The 20,376-nt window shown below is 33.2% G+C and overlaps 2 protein-coding genes and 2 long non-coding RNA genes across 4 annotated transcripts; 1 reads left to right on the forward strand and 3 right to left on the reverse strand.

The window, feature by feature from the left end:
* The first annotated feature begins 6,216 nt into the window (after positions 1–6,216).
* LOC144556170 (uncharacterized) lies at positions 6,217–7,013 on the forward strand. The gene is made up of 2 exons (XR_013512220.1): positions 6,217–6,401; positions 6,607–7,013. It is a non-coding gene; the product is annotated as an uncharacterized LOC144556170 (long non-coding RNA).
* A 1,176-nt stretch (positions 7,014–8,189) lies between these two features.
* LOC144555822 (uncharacterized) lies at positions 8,190–9,453 on the reverse strand. The gene is made up of 2 exons (XR_013512130.1): positions 9,321–9,453; positions 8,190–9,180 (listed from the first exon to the last, which is right to left on the reverse strand). It is a non-coding gene; the product is annotated as an uncharacterized LOC144555822 (long non-coding RNA).
* A 2,692-nt stretch (positions 9,454–12,145) lies between these two features.
* Positions 12,146–13,245, reverse strand: LOC144555241 (protein TIC 20-v, chloroplastic-like). The gene has a single exon (XM_078303504.1). The coding sequence runs from the start codon at positions 13,086–13,088 to the stop codon at positions 12,441–12,443; it is 648 nt and encodes a 215-aa protein (XP_078159630.1). The 5' UTR covers positions 13,089–13,245; the 3' UTR covers positions 12,146–12,440.
* Positions 13,246–13,580: 335 nt separating this feature from the next.
* LOC144555043 (rhamnogalacturonan I rhamnosyltransferase 1-like) lies at positions 13,581–17,529 on the reverse strand. Its single transcript, XM_078303245.1, has 8 exons — positions 16,897–17,529; positions 16,473–16,540; positions 16,247–16,335; positions 16,000–16,165; positions 15,322–15,611; positions 14,632–14,836; positions 14,148–14,305; positions 13,581–13,986 (listed from the first exon to the last, which is right to left on the reverse strand). The coding sequence occupies exons 1-8, from the start codon at positions 17,195–17,197 to the stop codon at positions 13,752–13,754; spliced, it is 1,512 nt and encodes a 503-aa protein (XP_078159371.1). The 5' UTR covers positions 17,198–17,529; the 3' UTR covers positions 13,581–13,751.
* Positions 17,530–20,376: the final 2,847 nt, after the last annotated feature.

A 20,376-nucleotide genomic window follows, 5' to 3' on the forward strand; every position in this document is an offset into this window, starting at 1 on the left:
GTGAAACTGACATCTCTGCCAAGACGAAACGCATTGTGAATTTAGTGAGATGGGCTTTCTGGGCCTATTAATAGGCTTCTGTTAGAGGAACAAGTGAGGATCAGTCCAGCTATCTTTGCCTGATTTAACGGAATTTTTTTTTTTTTTTTTTTAAAGCTAGTAACTTTAAATGTACACTAACAATTTCATTGATAAAAAACAGACTTTACAATGAATCAAATGATCCACCTTCCTAAATCTAAACTCATTGATTTAACGGAATCTAATGCGCACATGGCTCATTTCACTTTTAGTGTAATGGGTAACCGGTGAGATGTTTAATTAGGCCTTCTAGGGTGACCGTGTGGGAGGACCCCAGCCTTTTTTTTTTTTTTTTCTTGTGTAATCTTTGGTCAACACTTCACAATTATTTATAAAATGAACTGATATAATCGAATCGACTTATACTACTTGGAAGGGATTTCAAAAGTTAATCTGATATGATTTGTTAAATATAAATCGGATTATTCTTTTTTTTTCAGCCGAAAGCCCGTAGGCAATTATATTTATTCAAAAAATTACAAACAAGCTATTATATAATATGAAACAATGTGTGTCTTTGAAAGCAATCAGCTGTAAACAAAACTAAAATGCACAGGAGGTATGTATATCCTGTCGACACGGATTTTGATCATCCTTGTTTGATTGTAATGAGAGCAGCCTAGTGATTGTTTCTTCTGTGCGCATATGTTGTCTTGTTCCTCTAGCAGATGACACTAAATCAAACCAGATCGGGAACTAAATCAACCGAACCAGGATAGTCACCACTCAGAGGAGTATGCAACCGAGAAGGCACTTAATCAAACCAGACCAGGAACTGAATCAATCGGATCAGAACAATCACCACTCGAAATTTACGAGAAGAGAAAAAAATAGCAGACGGCCAACACAGACAACAACAACGACACAAACATATAATATAACTATAAGTACAACTCGTTCCATCTACTTTCTCAACCGCACTTGATATTCAAAATATTACCTGCCCTACACTGGTACATATTGGTATGCCGCTTCCATTGGCAGGCTTCCAGCTCACTTAGTTTTCCATGCCCTTTTAGTGCAGCATTTTAGGCCTCTCCATGAAAAAGGCATTGGACTATTGGAGATTAGAAAATCCAGCTCTTGTACACCATAAAAGCCCAATTGCGGCCCAAGAATTGCAAACACTCGGATGGGTTTAAAGACAGAGACACGTGTCCATACACCGATACACGTAGCATGCTCCCCTTATAACACGTGTTTGTGTGAAGTCCAATCATCTCCAGTTGCAACAGAATTGCAGACTCCGGTGCGTCAGACTTCGGTGCATCTTCTCCGTTGAAGATTTGTCTTATGGTGGCTATGCTCACCAAGTTCGGCAGCCCATAAGGAAAGCATGCAGCAAGGCCAGCTGGTTGAGATATATGAATGAACAACAAGTTGGGGCAGCAGTCTATGGACGCTCCTATGTGACCGTGCAGCCCATGGAGAAGGCTAGCTAGCTGAAGAACAAACAGGAGATACAGAGAAAGAGATGAGAATTGGGAGAGAGAGAGAGAGAGAGGTGAAAAGTCCAAAGAGTTAGGAGAGAGGAGAGGATGAAGAAGTAGAGAAGTAGCAAGCTAGCGGACTAGCAGCAGGAGGAAGCGTGAGAGAGAGAGGATAAGAGGAATACAAAATCCATGAAGAACAACACTAAATATTACACCAAATCGGATGATCCTGACAAAACAAAAGATGAAATATTTTTCTAGCCAAATCTAATCTTATGAGCACTTGAAAAGTGTTTAGAAGCTGCAATCATTGCACTTGGCCCGTCTGAGCCGGATGATTTAGAATTAGTTGTTGCCGTACTGCCCGCACCACGACTGATCACATAGTGCATACAACGGAACATGGATGAAAAAACCGACCTCGATCCTTTCTTCCTTCCCATCATTAATTGAGTTAGCTAGCTCGATCGATCAACCTAGCTCTTAATAATTCCCACTACTTTGCTAAGATATCTAGGTGTACAATATATCTCGATCTCCCGGCTTATATATATAGGTCATGGCAGAGAGGTTTAGTGGTTGATTGAGTAATTCAAAGAAATTAGTTTAATTAACCCTGTTTTCATGGAATTTTTCTAGAGTTTGCCTAGTCAAATTAAGAAGGTTCAAAGAAAAAGAGTTGTGCTGATGATATGATATAGTATAGAATTTTGAACCTTCAGCCTTCGGTGCGAAGTAATGTGGAGCTCCAGTCAATAGCAATCATCACAATTTGGTGCCCAACCACAGCCCTTATTTTCTAAATTTTAAAATTCAAATGTTCAATGATTAATACAAATTGTTGCTATTTTTTGTATTTTATAAGTAATGTATTTACATCAACAATCATGCATAAGATTAATTTTAAGTTCATTTTCTATATTGTGTGGAAAATTGAACAAGATGAACAATCATATTTGTTATTTGAAATTCAAAATACGAACTATATATTAAAAAAATATTGATAATATTTATTTTGGTGTCCCGTCATGATATATTGTTGGAATTTTTTTTACAACCATCAAGTCAAGATAACTTGTAAATTTCAATTATGGCAGTTAGAATATAATTTACAGTATATATACACATCATACATATAAAGTTTATAAATTTTGATGCAAGTTTTACCGTTCAATTGAATCGATTGAAATTTTCAATAATCCATATTTTATCCAATGTCAAATGATATTGAAATTGTATTAAAATTAACTTGAGAGAACACAAATCTATAAATTAAACTAATAAACATTTATAACCTTTTTTTTATTTTTAAAATGTTATTGACTCTATCAACAAATGTGCTGTTAAAATCGTTAAGCTATTGTAAAAGGCATGGATTACAATCCATGTTACACTATTTTTAATAAGAAACTTTCGCTGAATATTCAAGCTACAAAGCTAAACAAATAACTAAACAATTGAAACTATAAGATTTCTGATTTCATATTAAACATCTATAACAGTGTTCATTTCGGTTGTTGCCTATTGTTTGACTTGAAATTGAAATGTATTTTATTTAATTTTGACTGGAACGAGATGCATAAATAAACTTCAAAACCACATGATTTATTTCATTAGCACGTACATCAGTTCACTGGCTTAGGTCCCACTGCCACCATAGCCTCTACCTTCTTTGAATCCTTTTCCATCTCTCACAAATTGAAAAGAGTACAATGACACTATGTTAAATATAATAAGAAAATTATAATAATCGCCTTTAATCGAATTAAAATATTAAAAAAAACTTAATAAAAGGATATGGACTTGACCCTTAATAGTTATATGTACTGAAAAAAAGAACTATTTTTAAAAATTTTATTGTGTGTTACTCGAAGGCCCAAACATTATTATAAAAGCTAGTCCCAAAATGGAGCCCAATTTTACTTTATTATAACTGGAGCTTAAAATTAGTTGACCAAGCCAAGTTTCCCATGACTTGGCAAACAAGGTTCTCAATTTCGTCACATGCTTAAATTATATGTGACAGCAGAATATATAATACTATAGTAACGACTCACTAAGAATTACAGAGTTTACAACAGCACCGCTCCCTATCATTGAATTTTTCTTTTTAGTAGTAGCTACTATTTATACCAAAACTAATCATGGAAGTTCCAAGAAATTAGCAGAGGTACGTGAACCAAAATTTCCTTTACCCAATCACCAAGAAACCTCCCCAACATGTACAAAAAAATTTACAGAGTTGAAGAGTCGCAGACCGCGTTACTTTAAATATGGGAAGCCGCGTTAATTTAAATAGAAAACTAATTAAAGTTAAATAAATAAGAGAAATTGAGTTGGATAAATTATATATAGTTATATAGGAAGCTAGCCGCCTAAACATGACCCGGCAATGCAACTTAAAATATGGGAACAACATATATAGAAGTCAGAGAAAACACCAGTAGATAGATGGTGACTAGTCAAATCCAATGAAGTGTTACTCTTGACTGAAATAATTAAGAATTCTAAATTAATATAAGCAGCTTGGTTGACAAGTTTCAAATAACTCGTGCTAAAATTGCATATAATAATCATTTTCAGTTTTAGTGTATTCCACAATTAAATAAGGTCACTTTCATGGCCCCTCTGCTCTGCTCTGCTCTTTCCTCCAACCTTCGATCGGTACCTTATCAGGTACGTACCTTGACTTTTGCCAGATAACCAGCCTAGAAATAATTCAACAAACAGCTAGCTGATGCTATAAAAGCAAGCCAATCACACAGTTTCATGGCAAGAATCAGAAGCATATATAGTGATCTCAATCTATAACCTTTGCCTTTCCAAGAGATAGAAAACAGATTTGTTGATTGAACGAAGTTGATCTAGCAATGGGGAAAAAGAAAGGATCTAATCGGCTTGCTTCATGGTTCTCTTGGTTAAGTTCTGGAGATACTCACAGTGATGGTAATAAGAATATGCGAAATCTGAAGCCATTGTCAGGCCCCGATGCGATAGTTGCAGCTGCTAAACATTTCTCGAGTGCTCATAAGATAAAATTTGGTTAAATTGTTGAAATTAATTAATTGTCATATTCAAAGAATACTTTCATTCTTTTGACACTACATTAAAGTCATGTATAGCTTTCCTCTTTAGTGTGTAAATATCAGACAGCAAAGGCCATCTCTAATGTTGGTAATTAATTATATATTTGTAGTTTTGGACTGATGATCGTATTTGATAATCATTAATTTGTACATTCCCATCTCTCATCATCTCATGAGCTTCCAATCCGTTGCATTTGGAATTTCCTCTTTGTCCCCACTTAATTACTATGTCTGCTTTAATAGAATTTACAGTACCTATGAACACTGCCACAATTGTTGAAATCAAAATTCTTTGCAAATTAATTTTGGAATATGCATCATGCTTCGACTTTTCTTTCAAAAGGTTAAATAGACAGGCTATTTATTAAATGATTTTACATGTAGCTCCGCTGCCAGATTGCCCGAACAGAATCTTTAAAGCTGTTGTTTCATCTGCCAATAAATATATTTCATGTTGTATATCGTTAATTAATTTAAAGTCCTGTTTCAAATTCTAAATTTATCAAGATTGAAATATTGTCCGCAAATGACATCAAAATTGACAAATTAGTCTATTATGGCTAATTCAAGAAAATTAATAAACTGCTGTACGTCAAAATCTATTATAATAAAGCATAGAACAATGTATTTACAAATAAACTTCGTTAGAATTAATGTACTTGATGACATATGATCCAAATTTTTTTATTTATGTTTTACAATGGTTCTTTTATTACATATGCTCCAAATTTTATTTTCACCACAAACTAGATGTGCAATATTGCCAACTTAAAATTATTTTATTAAAAGGTTGGAAGCATAAACTCCAACATATATATTTATAAGAAAACGTTATTTACAAAATATAAAATTACTTTAGGGGCTAATTCTTTGGTAATAACTTATTTTTTTCTAGTAAAATTACTCAACGATAACGGAACGTATACAAACAAACAGCCGATATTTTTATTTTTACCCCATTAAAAAATTATTTTAATAATAATAACTAAAGTTTAGCAACAATTTTAAAAATACCCCACTCGTGGAAATTTTCCACGGGCTGGAATTTTAATTCCAATTTTTTTTTTTTTTTTTATAAAACAGAAATTTGTTTTTATTTTTTATTTTTTGTATTGAAATATTAGAAATGTTGGATATATTTCTTTCAAAATAGATGGAATACAATATAATTTGATTTATTAGAAAGACTGTAACAAATAACCCGGATCAATATTTTTCAGGTCGGATTTTTCGCGACTGTAAGAAAAATTAATATATTTATGTATGGTTATTGGAAAAAAAACAAAATGCTTAGATTCTGAGTTATTTATCCCGGTTCAAAAGTCACTTCTATGTAATCTAGAAAATATTGTGATCCTTCTAGGACATTTAATTTAGGGAAATTTTTTTTTATACCACTCCAAAACATTGAAATTAGGTTTTTGCCACCCCAAAACTTAAAATTAGGTTTTTGCCACCCCAAAACTTTGAAATTTATGGAATTGCCATTTTTATACAACTGTTATACAGATTTGATTAAAAATATTTTGAAAAATATTTTACAAAAAATATATTTTTGTATTTCCAATTTTATCCTTCCCTTCAATTGAACAGAGAAATTAAAATGGACGCTCCAGTCCCTCTCTCACTCTCCCTCCCGTAACCTAGCACAGATCCTCTCACTGGCGATCTCCCTCACTCGCGATCTCTCTCTCTTACTGGCGATCTCTCTCTCTCACTCGCGATCTCTCCAGCCTTCCTCTGGCGAAGTGGCGATCTCACTTGCAATCTATCTCTCTCACTCACTAAGCACCAACAAGAGGTACAACTCATTTTAGTCTATGTTGAATTTTAGTATAACTCTCTGTTAACTGTTACGTTGCATATTTGCATGATAAGTGAACTCTGCCTTAGTACCAGTTGGATACTGATCAAAATTTATATGGCTAAATGCAATATTAATGTATCCATAATTCAATATAAATGCAATATTAATGTATTCTGGTAAAATTTTCACATAAAAGCAGGAGACACTACTTCACTTTCTCAGTACAATCTTCTCTTGATTCTAGAGCTTTGTGGAGTTTAAAGGGACAACACGGGAAGATCAGAAAGCAAGAAATATGAGTTGGAAAGAGAGGCAAATGCACTTATGTGGGGGATAAGATGAGACTTATTAGTATTTTCTTATTTAAATCATGTAATTGTAAAATCTTAGCAAGTTTTTTTTTTTTTTTCAATGAGTAACCTCTATCAATATGTGCATAGAAAACTCATACTTTGTTGCTGGTGTGCAAGAGGTTCCTATTTTTGCGTTTATATTAGATCAGGATGATGCTTAATTTTGAAAGCTTTTGCATATGGTGAACTCTCAAAACACCCCCAGTTGTAAGTTAACTTTGTTTCGTAATGAAACTGAATTTCGGCAGTTTAAGACTATGGGTAAGTTGGTCAAATTCATGCATGCATTGATGTGCAAATTTTAATGATATATAATTGATGGATTAGGGGCGGCATACCATCTAAGATCCAGCTATTTCATGCTGCTCATCACTTACCCGGCTCGATTTAATAAATAGAAAAGAGATCAACAAGCTCATTAGACATTTAGGCTCGCTTTTTCTAGTTTTTGAACCACCATAATTTGTGCTTTTTCGTGTTTTTAAAACATAAAACATAAAAGGTAGCTAAAACTAAAAAAATTACTTGCTTTGCCATGTTAGGCACCATAATTACTCGCGTTTTCTTGCTTTTTCCTGATTTTTGAATATGATCATGTATTTTTATTACATAATTACTTGCTTAGCCATGTTAGGCACTTCTGGGTCAAATTTCACATTTTTAGGAATTTTATTTATATTTTTAACGCATTATTTAGTGACAGAAGGGCATCAGCAGTCCTTTTCTCAGTCATTTACTTATGAATTTATTCTGAGCAATTGGCTACATGAAATTTGGATTTCTTTTTATGAAAATGTCCATATTAGTCCATATTACTTGTGTGTTTTATTTCATATTTTTCTGGTCTTCCTACATCGTGTTGGTAAGGGGTTTAGTACCATTTTTCCAGTGTACCAGCAACAGAAATTAAAAAAAAAAAATTCAGATATTTGGAAAGTTGAACTTCAAAAATTCATTAAAAATAGTATAAAAATCACTTTTGATCAAAATTTGGGCCTAAACAATATGGAATGAAGTCCTCTATCTGCCTGTCATATTTATTTTGACAGAATCAGAGTTTTTGCCCTCTGATTTGCCAGTTTTCAGCAGAAGGGCATTTTGAGCCTTTTTTATGACAATAGAGGTTTGCAAAGGCTCAACTACTGATCCCATGCAGTCAATGCACTGCACATCATGCTAGCAAGTGTATTAAACTTGATTTTAATGATTCTTCTTGAATATTTTCATGGTTTTATGCAAGGAGACCCTTAAAAGTTGCTTAATTTCTTTTCTTTGCTTTATTTTCATGATTTACTGATTTTTTTTATCAGACTTTAGCTTTGATCAAGCCTAGATGTCAATGGATTAAGACAGTAAGACAGTAAGCCTCAATTTAGTATTAATTATCACATAAAAAACAATGATAATGTTTCCAATATAAAAAACAATCAAAACAAACTTCAACTAATTATAATTATGCAATAACAATCACACAATTGTAAGTACATGAAATTTCCAGCAAAGTACTACCACCAGCATATATCGAAAGATGTATTGAAAGTTATATACAAAAAAAGAGTGCTTTATGCCTCTATCTATCAAAGATTCAAAATACACAAAAAAGAGCTCTATATATGCCTATATCTATCAAAATATACAAAAGAGAGCTCTATCAAAGTATCAATCTCTTTCTTGAATTCCCAAACTGTGGTCTCTGTCTCTAGTTTGTTTTGCTCGACCTCATCCATTAGCTCTGATATCTTTTGCGCATCTTCTTCTTCTTTCTGTTTGATATCTTTTGCTCGACCGATCATTACTCTTGATCAACGTTACAGAGCACATTCCCTGTTTAACTTCAATTCTGGATATGCAGGAATCTAGTAGTATGTCCCTTTTTCTAGCCAAGTGTTAAAATTAAGGATGGGTTGGAATGTTTGTTGTGTTTGCATCTCTCAAGTTTTACTGCTGTTGTATTAGATTACCTAAATATTAAATCCGATTTATAATTTATATAGGTTTCTAATAGTCATTGGGCATCCTGAAATTTGAATTTGGCTTTGGTAGAATTTGACCGGGTTTAATTGTAGGATTTGGGTTTGACATGTTTGGCTCACAATTTGGGGATTAAAATTTTCAGATAATTGGTTTGATGGGTTTTATTATAGTATTAAATTTGAAAAAAAATAAAATGTTTTGCTAAATTCTTCAATGGTTATCCCATTTCCATTAGAATTGTACTGGTATATGGCACTAGAAGCCTATTTGTAACAAATTAATAATATTTAAAGAAAAAGAGAAGTGGGTGACTTTATTAAAGAAATAGCTTACTTGTTAGCAGCCAACACTCTAAAACTTTCTTGGCAACAGAAACAAGTTGGTTTCCAGCGTGTACCAGTCGCTTTGGAAATTTCTTGACAGGAAGAACCCAAATCATGAATTCACTATGATATAAAAGAATTAAGCATATAAGATGTCAATTTGGAGTTTTCAGTTAATTTGGTCTGGTAAATGAACTGAACTAATGATTTGGTGTGATTGTAGCATGTGTAAATGGAAATTAGCCTGAAATGAATGGTGTTACCCAGTGAGGCCGCAGAGAGTGGCAAGGAGTAGTAGCATACATATGAGAGAGAGAGATTGCCAGTAAGAGAGAGAGATCGCGAGTGAGGGAGAGAGATCGCCAGTGAGAGGATCTGTGCTAGGTTACGGGAGGGAGAGTGAGGGAGGGACTGGAGCGTCCATTTTAATTCCTCTGTTTAATTGAAGGGAAGGAAGGGTAAAATTGGAAATACAAAAATACGTTTTTTGTAAAATATTTTTCAGAATATTTTTAATCAAATCTGTATAACAGTTGTATAAAAATGACAATTTCATAAATTTCAAAGTTTTGGGGTGGCAAAAACCTAATTTCAAGTTTTGGGGTGGCAAAAACCTAATTTCAATGTTTTGGAGTGGCATAAAAAAAATTTTCCCTTTAATTTATGAAAAGTTGTATCTATATTTGAAAAAAAAATAAAAACTTAAGTTATTTAATAATTATCATTCAAAAAGAATTATCAAAATAGATACAACTTTTTATAAATTAAATGTCCTAGAAGGATCACAATATTTTTTAGATTACATAGAAGTGACTTTTGAACCGGGATCAATAACTCAGAATCTAAGCATTTTTATTTTTTTTTCCAACAACACATACAGAAATATATTAATTTTTCTTACAGCCGCGAAAAATTCGACCTGAAAAATATTGATCCGGGTTATTTGTTATAGTCTTTCTAATAAATCAAATTATATTGTATTCCATCTATTTTCAAAGAAATATATCCAACATTTCTAATATTTCAATACAAAAATAAAAAATAAAAACAAATTTCTGTTTTATAAAAAAAAAAAAAGTGGAATTAAAATTCCAGCCCGGTAAAAAATTTTCACGGGTGGGGTATTTTTAAAATTGTTGCTAAATTTTAGTTATTATTATTAAAATAATTTTTAATGGGGTAAAAATAAAAATGTCGGAACAAACATATCTGTTCGGCGGTCGATAAAACAGTAAATGTGATTAGGTAAACTCTTTACTTTATAAATAAAAATGAATTTATTTATTCGGATCTCATTATTTTTTCACATATTGCAGAGAAGATCGACGTGATCATCCACATTATCTTCTATTTTAATTGAATATTACATCTTTACATTTTATTTATTTACTACACTTTCTTTTTTCTTTACAATTTATCTTACAATGCAATGTTGAGTATTGTAAATTATTTTTTTACCATCTCTTGCAACTTTATTTTTTATTTCCTAAATTTTATTATATGATAATTATTAGACTTTATATTATTATATGATAATTATTAGACTTTATATTATTATAAATGATAAAAAAAAACATTAATAATTGTAATCGATACAACTAAACATTTATTTCAACACATTCCCATTATCATTTCATGAGTACTCATCGATCATGAATATGAGTTTTCATAAATTAATTTATAATTAAGTTAATTCTCATATCAGTAAAATTTCATTTCACGTAATCTCATGATAACCGAATATATCCTTAATTTGAACATGTTCCAAACATGTTTCTGTATTCGTAAAAATCCATCCCGCGCAACATATATATATTCCTCCCGGTCCTCTATATAATGGCAAAATAACAAAGAGCACAACATAAATTAAAACAGATCAGAGATGAGATGAGGAAATTAAAGAGGAAGGCGATGAGAGAGAGAATGGCAGCATTATCACATTATGCTGTCTAAGTGTAAATTAATTGTTCCTAATTCTAGTGCCACTGTCTTCTCCTCTTGATTTTACGGTATTGGACGGACACTAACAATTGTTGTCGTCACATAGAATCAAAATACCATGCAAATTCTTTTGATTCAGGCATATACTCAAGATTTTTGCTTTTCGTATGTAACTTATAAAGGCTCCAGTTACCGGATTGCCTCAACAAAAATTGACATGCAAGAGACAAAAAATAATATAAATTGATTGGCCATGTGAATTGTGAGCTACATGCCTCAAGTTTCGTTCCATTACATTACTGCACTCTGAATTTTGTGCTGTCATAAATACAGCACCGAGCTTTTTGTTTGGAATTAAAGACCTACATGTTACAACCCAACCGATCACTAAATAAAATTATTAAAAAAAAAAAAAAAACTTTTCTTGTATTAAAAATGGTTTCTTTCAAAATCAACCCCGGGTAGGTAGGGGTGCAAACTGATCCAATACGGATCGGATAGTGGTAAAACCATATCCATATCATCTTTTATTTTTCGTATCTAGATACGGATACATACCAGATATTAAACATGGTTACTTCCGATACGTTTGCACCCTTAAGGGTAAGGATATTAAACATGGTTACTTGAGAAAGAGAATAGATATTGCAAGATCTTTCGTTTTTCAAAGTACCGGGCTAACATCTGACAAAATTGTCGAGTCAGATCAGTCCAATTCCTGGTGCAGGAATTTATGATTGTTCTGGATTAATCTTAAACCGTAAATTTAAGATGAATGATCCAGACAGACAGTCATCCTTTTTAATGGCCCTTCAACCCTAACATTGGACACCATGGCTAGCAATTTTGCAAAGAGTCATTTCGACCATTGATCAGAAATGGAGAGGAGTCCCTCCAACTCCAAGATACCTGGGTAGTCATAGCCATGGCTATCTGTTTAATGGGTACACTATATATCATTCAAACTTATGGTTCGGCCAGCTTTTGTTTAGTTGATTCTGAGGTCAATATCTAACATTCCTTTTTTTTCCCTTTTTGCACCCCACTAGAAAATTAACAAACTACAGTTAGTTTAGCTGGCCAAAATTATGTCAGTTTAACAGCTTCTTAGTTTGTCAAATTTTCAATCTATTAACTAAATAGCTGATTGACAAGAATGATATTGTGCATTTTTAATCTCACTGTGATATTTTAATTTGTGTTGAAGATTACAACAAACCATCTGAATTTCCCTATATGACAATTCAAAGTTCTATATCTAAAAAGACTAATTTCTTAATCAGAAGAGAAAAACAAATAACAAGCTCCCAAGTATTACAACAGACAGCTCAATTGCAGCCTGAGGCCAGCCATAACCTACCACAATTGAAATCTGAATTCCCCAATCACAGTTAATGGAGAAATGCAAAACCACTAACAAAACCTGACAAAAAAATATCCACTCACATGACCTGCCGATCAGCTGCATCAGCCACGAAAGGCAACCTCGGGACCTGGCCAAGGAGGCAAGCCGTTGACCCATACACCAGCGAGATAAGCAGAAAGAAAAACACAGTGCTATCGAGGCTCTGCACGATCCCCATCCCCACCCCATCCTTCGGCACAAAGGACCGATCGAGCAAATCGGGGAAGATCAGAAGCACGTCAAGTGCAATGGCCTGCATGGTGTTGAACCTGACGTAGCGGCTGAAGGAAGAGGGGTTGCGAACTACAGCAAAGTAGAGAGTGAGGAAGATGAGGATGGGGGTGATAGGGGAGGCGCGAAAGAGGTGGAGGAGTGGCGTAATGGGGCGAAGGGGGACTTGGAGGATGGGGAATTGGGAGAGCACGAAGCGGCCGTATTGGACCCCATCGAGGAACGGGTACAAGTAGCATGCGGCCGAGAGGATGCGGTCGGGAGGCTCGATGGAAGGGGTGGAGTTTTTGTCGTTTGAGTGTGGGATGAATGAGCAGTAAGAGGAGGAGGAGGAGGAGGGGAAGAAGGTGAGGTATTGTCTGGCCTGGAAGGGGAGGGGAGAGAGGAGGTGAGATTTGAATGGGAGTAGGGAAAGGGGACGAGGGGTGAAGGAGAGAAGAGAGGCGGCCGCCATTTTGGGGAGAGGGATTGTTGGTTTTTGACTGTGTTGAACTGATCCAATCCCCACGGCACCTCCACCTCTGTTGGTTAATCGGTGAGCGAGTGGAGAGCTGAGCCTGATGAGAGGTATGGAGATGGATCGGTACACGGAGAGGAAGAGGGAAGCGGATAATTAGTTAATTAGCGGAGTCGGAGGAAGGAAATATCTTCCGACTAAATGGGCCGTAGTTTATGGCCCAATTTTGTTAAGGTCACATCTCACATGGACCGATTACAGATAGAATCATATTTCCTTAGTTGCCAAGGAAAGCTGACTTTTTCAAATTGCAAGCTCAAGGTCATTTATAATTTTTAACCTAAGATGCACAGATTAATATGGTCTTATCTTGAAAAAAAAAATATTTGAGAGATCAGAGGAACAGATCAAAAAAATTTAAGATGGAACCAGAGTTGTATTAAAATAATTAACTCATAGCCCCCCTCCTATTCTCTCAATCTCCTCTCTATACAAGTATACCAACCTAGTTCTCTTAAAAAGAAAAGTCCTACCTTAAATTGAAGAAAAAAAATTCTACTGATACTATACATTCATTCTAATCATCAAGTATAAAGATCAATTTATAAAAAAAAAAAAAAAAAAAAAAAAGTATCAAGCGTACTGATAAAATCACAATGTCTATAGCGCATCAACTTGAGGCAAACACTCATGTGGATTGGAATAGAAATAGTCTTCTTCCTTGGGTCTATCGGGGATCACAGTTCTCACTGCTGGCGTTCCCATTCGATTTCTATGGGCTGCCTTAATTTCAGCGGCAAACTCATCCCAGTTCAAGGTGCCATTATTGTACTGATCTACTAATGAGACGATATTCTTTCGGTCGGGTATGATTGTTCTCTTGAACCCCAAATATCTGTACATGCAAAATAGTTTAGAAAAGGTGCATAGATAACTTATTTCATGAAATTAAAAATCACGCCTCTTAAGTCAAGAAATATATGATGTTGAAATTCTTTAAAAATGATCAGCATTTCCATGCAAAATTAAGTGAGTCTTTGAGATTGCAAGTACTACCTTCGATGGCCTTCAACAACTCTGGCCATGTTGCCATCATAGGTCGGGACAAAGATGTCACTCTCCAATGACACAAAATAATCCAAAGCTGCCATTTGATTTGAGTGGTTCTGGAAATACCTCAGGTCATCAGGTCTCAACAGAGTCTCCTTCTTAACCTGCTCATAATATTCTAGATTCTGTCAGGGAATCCAAAAAAAAGAACCAACTCTGCTTGGGCCAAAATTATATTTATTTCCTTTTACTTTCCTTTCATTATTATTTTGGACGTTGTTAACAAGTTACATTACTTCGGGAGTTCTGGTTACCATTTTCACAATGATTTCCACCAGCATATAGTTGTTACTACTGTTTGTTTCATTCCACTTAATAATTTGAAGCATAAAACTTAATTTAAAAGCCAGTCAATGATCAATCAAGGCTTCAACACTGAGTTAACACACTTGTACAATTTTGAATTACAACCAATATATAAATTACGAACCATGTTGGGAAAAGACGAGATAAGAGAAACCAATCTCCTAGAGCCACCATATATATCTCCAGCTGCTATGTATATTTGCATGTTTCTATCAATTTCTAGTGCTCTTAAGACAAGTGTTGTTTCTTCTGGCGTCAAAGGACAAAGCCCATCTTGTCTTTTCTGATCCGAATCAATTTCCTTCTCTTTCCACCATGGATACGCATATCTGAAATTAATACAACAATATTTATCACCTGAAGCATTCAGTAATTCCATCTAAAATTAAATGCTTCTGTTAGCATTTCCATTGCGTGTTTCTCCCCTTCTCCATTTTGCATTTGACAAGGAATAAGATGGGTGATTCAAACTCCAAATGGGTGAGAACCAGCCTTTGATCTAGTGGCAAAGGCAATGCTCTCCGAAAAAAAAAAAGCTCCAAAATGAGACTGATACCTAAATTCATAGCTTTGTTAGAACACTTAATGATGACAGATGACATTCTAGAAATTATGGAAATTTTGGTGTCCCTCAATTGTCCTTTTTATAATTCCTAATTTAGGAGGATCAGAAAATAGCCTTATTCATCTTCTAAAACCAACTTAAAGAACTCCCTCGGTTCATAAGCAACATACAAAAGCAAGCTTGAATGCTTTTACAATTATTCTTTAAATCTTGGAAAATCAACTCTCAAGCATGATAAGTCAAATGTACCTCATTTTTGTAAGCTCGTCAGCTTCTTTCTGGGTACAACCCTGGTTGCAACCAGAAAATGCAAGCATGTCCATTTCATATCTCAAGTGAAGAACCAAATAAGGGCCCTTTTCACGAAGAAATTTAATCACCCGTTTCCCTAACTCTTCAATTTGAGGGGTGAATTTTAGACAGCCATAGTTTACTTTACATCTTAGGTTTTGGATTTCAGGAGGAAGTCCATTGTTTGCCAGCCTGGAATCAGTTTTATTAAAATGTACAACTTTGTTCTCCTTGATCAAAGGAAGAATCTGTGTTATGAAATGGAAAAATTAGAGAATAAATCATCATCCTCATTCATAGTGAATGTAAAGTACAAGAAGTTATTCTTGCACCATTGGTTAACCAAGAATTGGCAGAGGACCAGTTTGGTACCAACTCAAAGGGCTTATTTTTGTTTTTAAAATAAACTTTTTAGGATAGCGGATAGCAACATGACACAACTTGTAATTATTGCCTAAATCAAGCGCCAAGATCTAGAATGTATTGAAATGCTAGGGACCAATAGCAGAAAAGACTGGTGCATACAATCCAGAAGGATAATTCATGTTAAAGGCTTGTGCATTTAACAAGACATGACTAGAGCATATCAATTATCAAATGTACAATCTTTCTAATAGCCAAAAAGTTTCAACAAACCTTGTCTTGGTAATAAGAGATGTTAGACCAACTAATAGGAGGCATCGATGGCACCAATCCAAGCTTGAACCGCTTTTTCAACCTTGATGGTAGTTTCTTTACTATTTTGACCTCATCTCTCAATGAATTTATGAAATGGTCCACATCAAAAATGTCTTGGAAATCACTACAATTTTGAATTGTTACATATGTTAAGTGTCCTTACAACTTCAGTGGCCCAAAATCATGTATAAAAAATAAAGCACACCTGGAATCCTGCCAAAATGAGGTCTTGTCTAACTCTGGTACAACCAGAGTAACATTTAAACTTCTTGCTATCGCTACCATATCACATATCTGAGAAAAACAGAGATTGTTTGAATTGAGAATGTGAGAGTTAAAAGAAATCACAATTCAAGGGGATAGTTATTCAAATAAAAAAGTCAATTAGGGGACATAAATAACACATCAGCTGAAAAAAACACTTGACTTACAGCTGATCTCATCTGATTAAGTCCACCATTGCATGAAACCATGAGGTAACCATTGCTATTGTATATTCCTAAATAAATAGGGGAGAAAGATGACATCAAATCAGCAATACAAACAACATATAAAATTTAAATTAAGGACACCTAATATTGTGTTCTATATGGTTATGTCAACAAAATTTTCCAAAAAATAAATGTTCAGAATGGAAAATTCATTAACAAGGAACATATAATATTTTTAGGAGCATAAGCCTATCAAATTTAAAATAAGGAAAATAATTTTAGATTAATTAATACTGTTGGATTAAAATAAAGAAGAACTTGAACTTCCTCATAGTTTTAAGCACAACGATACCAACTCAGCATACAAAACATAGAATATAGTAATATACTAAAGAATAATAATTCATCTAAAAGAGAAGCTCACTTTTAGGTGGAAATCTCCTTTCTACAACCTGAGCGGGCAGCCAAATTACCGAAGAGGACGAGTGGGGAGAGGCAATTATGCAAGAAGGCCATCCCTTGAGCAAGCGTGGGCCCCATGAGTCAGCCATGGTAGAGAACTGCACGGCACACAACCACAGGAAGAGCACTATGACCACTCGCGACATCCACAGCTTGACACGTGGCCTTGACAAAGGAGAAGCCTTTAGCTTATCATACCCGGATTTCAGACCCATCTTCCTCTCTCTGTACTCCGACCCGATTACCTTCTCGGATCGGCACATTACTGGAGATGGAAGAGAGCTGCTCAATGCCACATTACAAGGAAAAAAGAAAAAGAAAAAGAAAAAATAGAAGCGCGAACTATAAATCCCTTCCTCTTCGACAAAATTGGGATCTATTTATTTCCTTCGTAAAAGAATCCATTTCAAAAATTGCGTGCTATTTTTGGTGTTAGGCGCAGAGATACACCGAATGCCGAAATTTCATAAAACGATTTTGAGCTACTCCGAAGATTTATTTCTTCAAAAGGCGAGAACATTCGGTTCTTCCCTTTTTTGTTTGATTTTTGGGAGAAATGAGCTCCGCTCTATGTACATGGAAATAGAGAGAAAAATTAAGGAGGGTATCAATGATCATTGTTTCTCTCTCTTCCGCTCGCGCCTTATTATTCGGCGTCGGTGCTTTGTCTGTTCGCAAAAGAATTCATATCATCTAAGGTAACTGAAATTTTGAGCGTATATCCAGACCGTCCGATTTACCTTCGAACGAATGTTAAAGCGATCGCGTGCATTTAATCGCTGGACGAATGGTCCATATCCAAACTCAACAATTAAGTTACCTTAGAGGATCCTTATTCTCCTCAAAACCGTACTATAAAAAGCTTTGTATTATACTATTTAGTTTTTACAGTTAAGAATTGTTCCCGGAGGTGTTAATAGATTCTATGTGAAACGGAATGAGAATATGAGATGCTTTTATTTATTAAATTTATGTTAACGAAATATTTTTCTTATCTATATCTTCACCTGTTAAACTAACGAAAATAATTCTTACTTGTATCCATCTTGTCAAGTATCCTCTTTTCAAATTTTTTGTCAAAATGATCCCGTGGGATCGATCAATATATTAAAAAAAAAAAAAAAAATTCTCTCCTTATTTCACTCATATTTTTTAGAAAGAAGGTTAACTTGTAAAAAAAAAAAATTGATCTGGTAAAATCAGAGGTTTACATTGGGAAACTTTTTTTAAAACACGTGGTTATGGCAGCATGTATTTGAAACATGTATAAGAAGATTTTTGTCTCGTGGTACGCTGTACCGGTCGGTGTTGACATACAAAACAACACAATTATAATTGCGGTTGTCTTTTATAGATTGCTTCGTTAGATTATTAATTAAATTAAATTAAATTAATGTCAAGGTGTTTAATAAAATGTTGATTTACAGTTTCATGCATGTCCAAAAATATTGGAAAAACAAAAATTAAATAATGTTCGTTATAATTATGTTTCTCGTTGTATAATGTTTAATTTAAATGTTGATTTTTCATGAAGTAATTTCATTACAAAAATTAAATACAATGCAAAAGAAGAGCACATAAATGAGTTAGGCTAATATGACATTGGTGTTATTTCAAACTAAATAACACCACATCGTAAACCGTTAGATCTGCTTTAATATTCGTACAATCTGCTTTTACTGTTCAAGCACTTTATTTTGTACGAATATTAAAGCAAATCTAACGGTTTACGATGTGGTGTTATTTAATTTGAAATAACACCAATGTCATATTAGCCTAACTCCACATAAATTGTATAGATAGAGTAAATACTAAATACTGTAAACGTCAATGTTGTGTTTTCAATTGTTTTTCACATATATAAAACCCAAAAATATTAGTAAATTATATAATTACTATATAGACAAAACAGAAAAAAGTACAAAAATAAATAAAATATAGCTAAAAAATATAAATCATAAATGTAAACTACTTTTGTAACCTTTTATGCTTATATTAAACTTTCTAAATATCTGTAATAAAAAATATACATTAAAAACTCATATAAAGTGAACATTCAGCAAAGAATTTTAGCACATATATGCACAATTTAAATTGAGCAATACAAGAATTAAATTGTAGTTGATACATGCATACAAAAATTAAATTAAACATTAAGTAAGTTCTAATCCATACACGAATTAAATTGAACTTACAAATGTAGCCACAGTCAAGTGTTAAAAAAAATTCCAAATATATATTTTTCAATTTTATAAGATCAGATTTTTTTTTTTCTACAAATTAATCTCTTCCTAAAAAGATGGGAGTAAAATGAGTGGAGGAAAAACTTTTACATTAGTGGGTTCTACATGGTCATTTTGACAAAAATAAAAAATAAAAAATAAAAAATAAAAAATAAAAAATATTGAAGAAAAGGTATTGTTTGAACTTTTGGAAAGAAGATTATTTTATAAATTTCCCCGTAAATGAGAGAGCCTGTTTTTGGCATCTATTTTTAATGTATTATTTTTGCTACACTGAGATCCGGACACTCAATCAATTCTTTGTTCATCTTTACACAATTAAGGCAAAGTCTATTTTATTAATTTCTTATATAGTATTAGATATTTTATTGTTACCAACATCCAAACATACTTCATTTTAGCTCTCTAATTTAGTAATTAGAAATAATATATATGAACTCGATCCGATTCGATTATAGCTTCCTAATGTTAACATTATCTAAATGTTGTTCTTCTTCTATAAAAGATTAATTGATGACAAAAGAAAACATGATATAATTATTTCTAATTCTAATATAAGATTATTACATGATGACCCAAACTCTTTTATTTTATTTTTTTTCTATTAGCGATGAATTGTTAATTTAGAATAGCTATTCCTTGCAATGTTTGTTTTCGAAGGAAAATTTTATAAAGTGCCATTTTTTAAAAAATATTGAACAAAATATCCTCCTTTCAAAATTCTTAACAAAATGTTCTTGTGAACACCATATATCGTAATTTACAAAAGTTTGCCAATTGACAACGGAAAGTTACATAAAAGTAAGCAAATTTTTATCATTTTAAGGTTGTCGTTCTAGTACGAAATCCAAATATAACTTTGTAATGTTAGCAATATCCAAATGCTTCCTTTATTTATTAAATTTAATAGTTGGGTTTAGAATACTTATTACAAAGCATTGCTATTAAAATAGATTTAAAAGGTTTTCCTAATATATTACAGTTTACTAAACATTGCTATTATTTTATTTTAAGTAGAAAGGATCAAGCCTCTAACTTATTTTTATTTTTATAAAAGTGAAAACAAAGTTTCTTACACTGAAAAGCTTAAAATAAGAAAAAAAAAATGATAATTTTAGTGAAAAGAAACATCAGAGTTCAACTTGAATATGTTGGAGCAATTTGTCAAGATGAGAAAAACAATTTGTAAAAATACAATT

The sequence above is a fragment of the Carex rostrata genome, chromosome 6 (genome assembly GCF_964058835.1).
Source record: "Carex rostrata chromosome 6, lpCarRost1.2, whole genome shotgun sequence".
NCBI classification, from domain to species: domain Eukaryota; kingdom Viridiplantae; phylum Streptophyta; class Magnoliopsida; order Poales; family Cyperaceae; genus Carex; species Carex rostrata.

What these genes read in the sequence shown, in the direction of transcription:
- LOC144555043 (XM_078303245.1), bottom strand. Translation starts at nt 17,197, where the DNA reads ATGTGCCGATCCGAGAAGGTAATCGGGTCGGAGTACAGAGAGAGGAAG. An exon ending in GACGAGCTTACAAAAATGAG is followed by an intron (nt 14,837 to 15,321) that starts GTACATTTGACT and finishes TATTAATTTCAG; the next exon opens with ATATGCGTATCCATGGTGGA. An exon ending in TCTCGTCTTTTCCCAACATG is followed by an intron (nt 14,306 to 14,631) that starts GTTCGTAATTTA and finishes TATTATGAGCAG; the next exon opens with GTTAAGAAGGAGACTCTGTT.
- LOC144555241 (XM_078303504.1), bottom strand. Translation starts at nt 13,088, where the DNA reads ATGGCGGCCGCCTCTCTTCTCTCCTTCACCCCTCGTCCCCTTTCCCTA.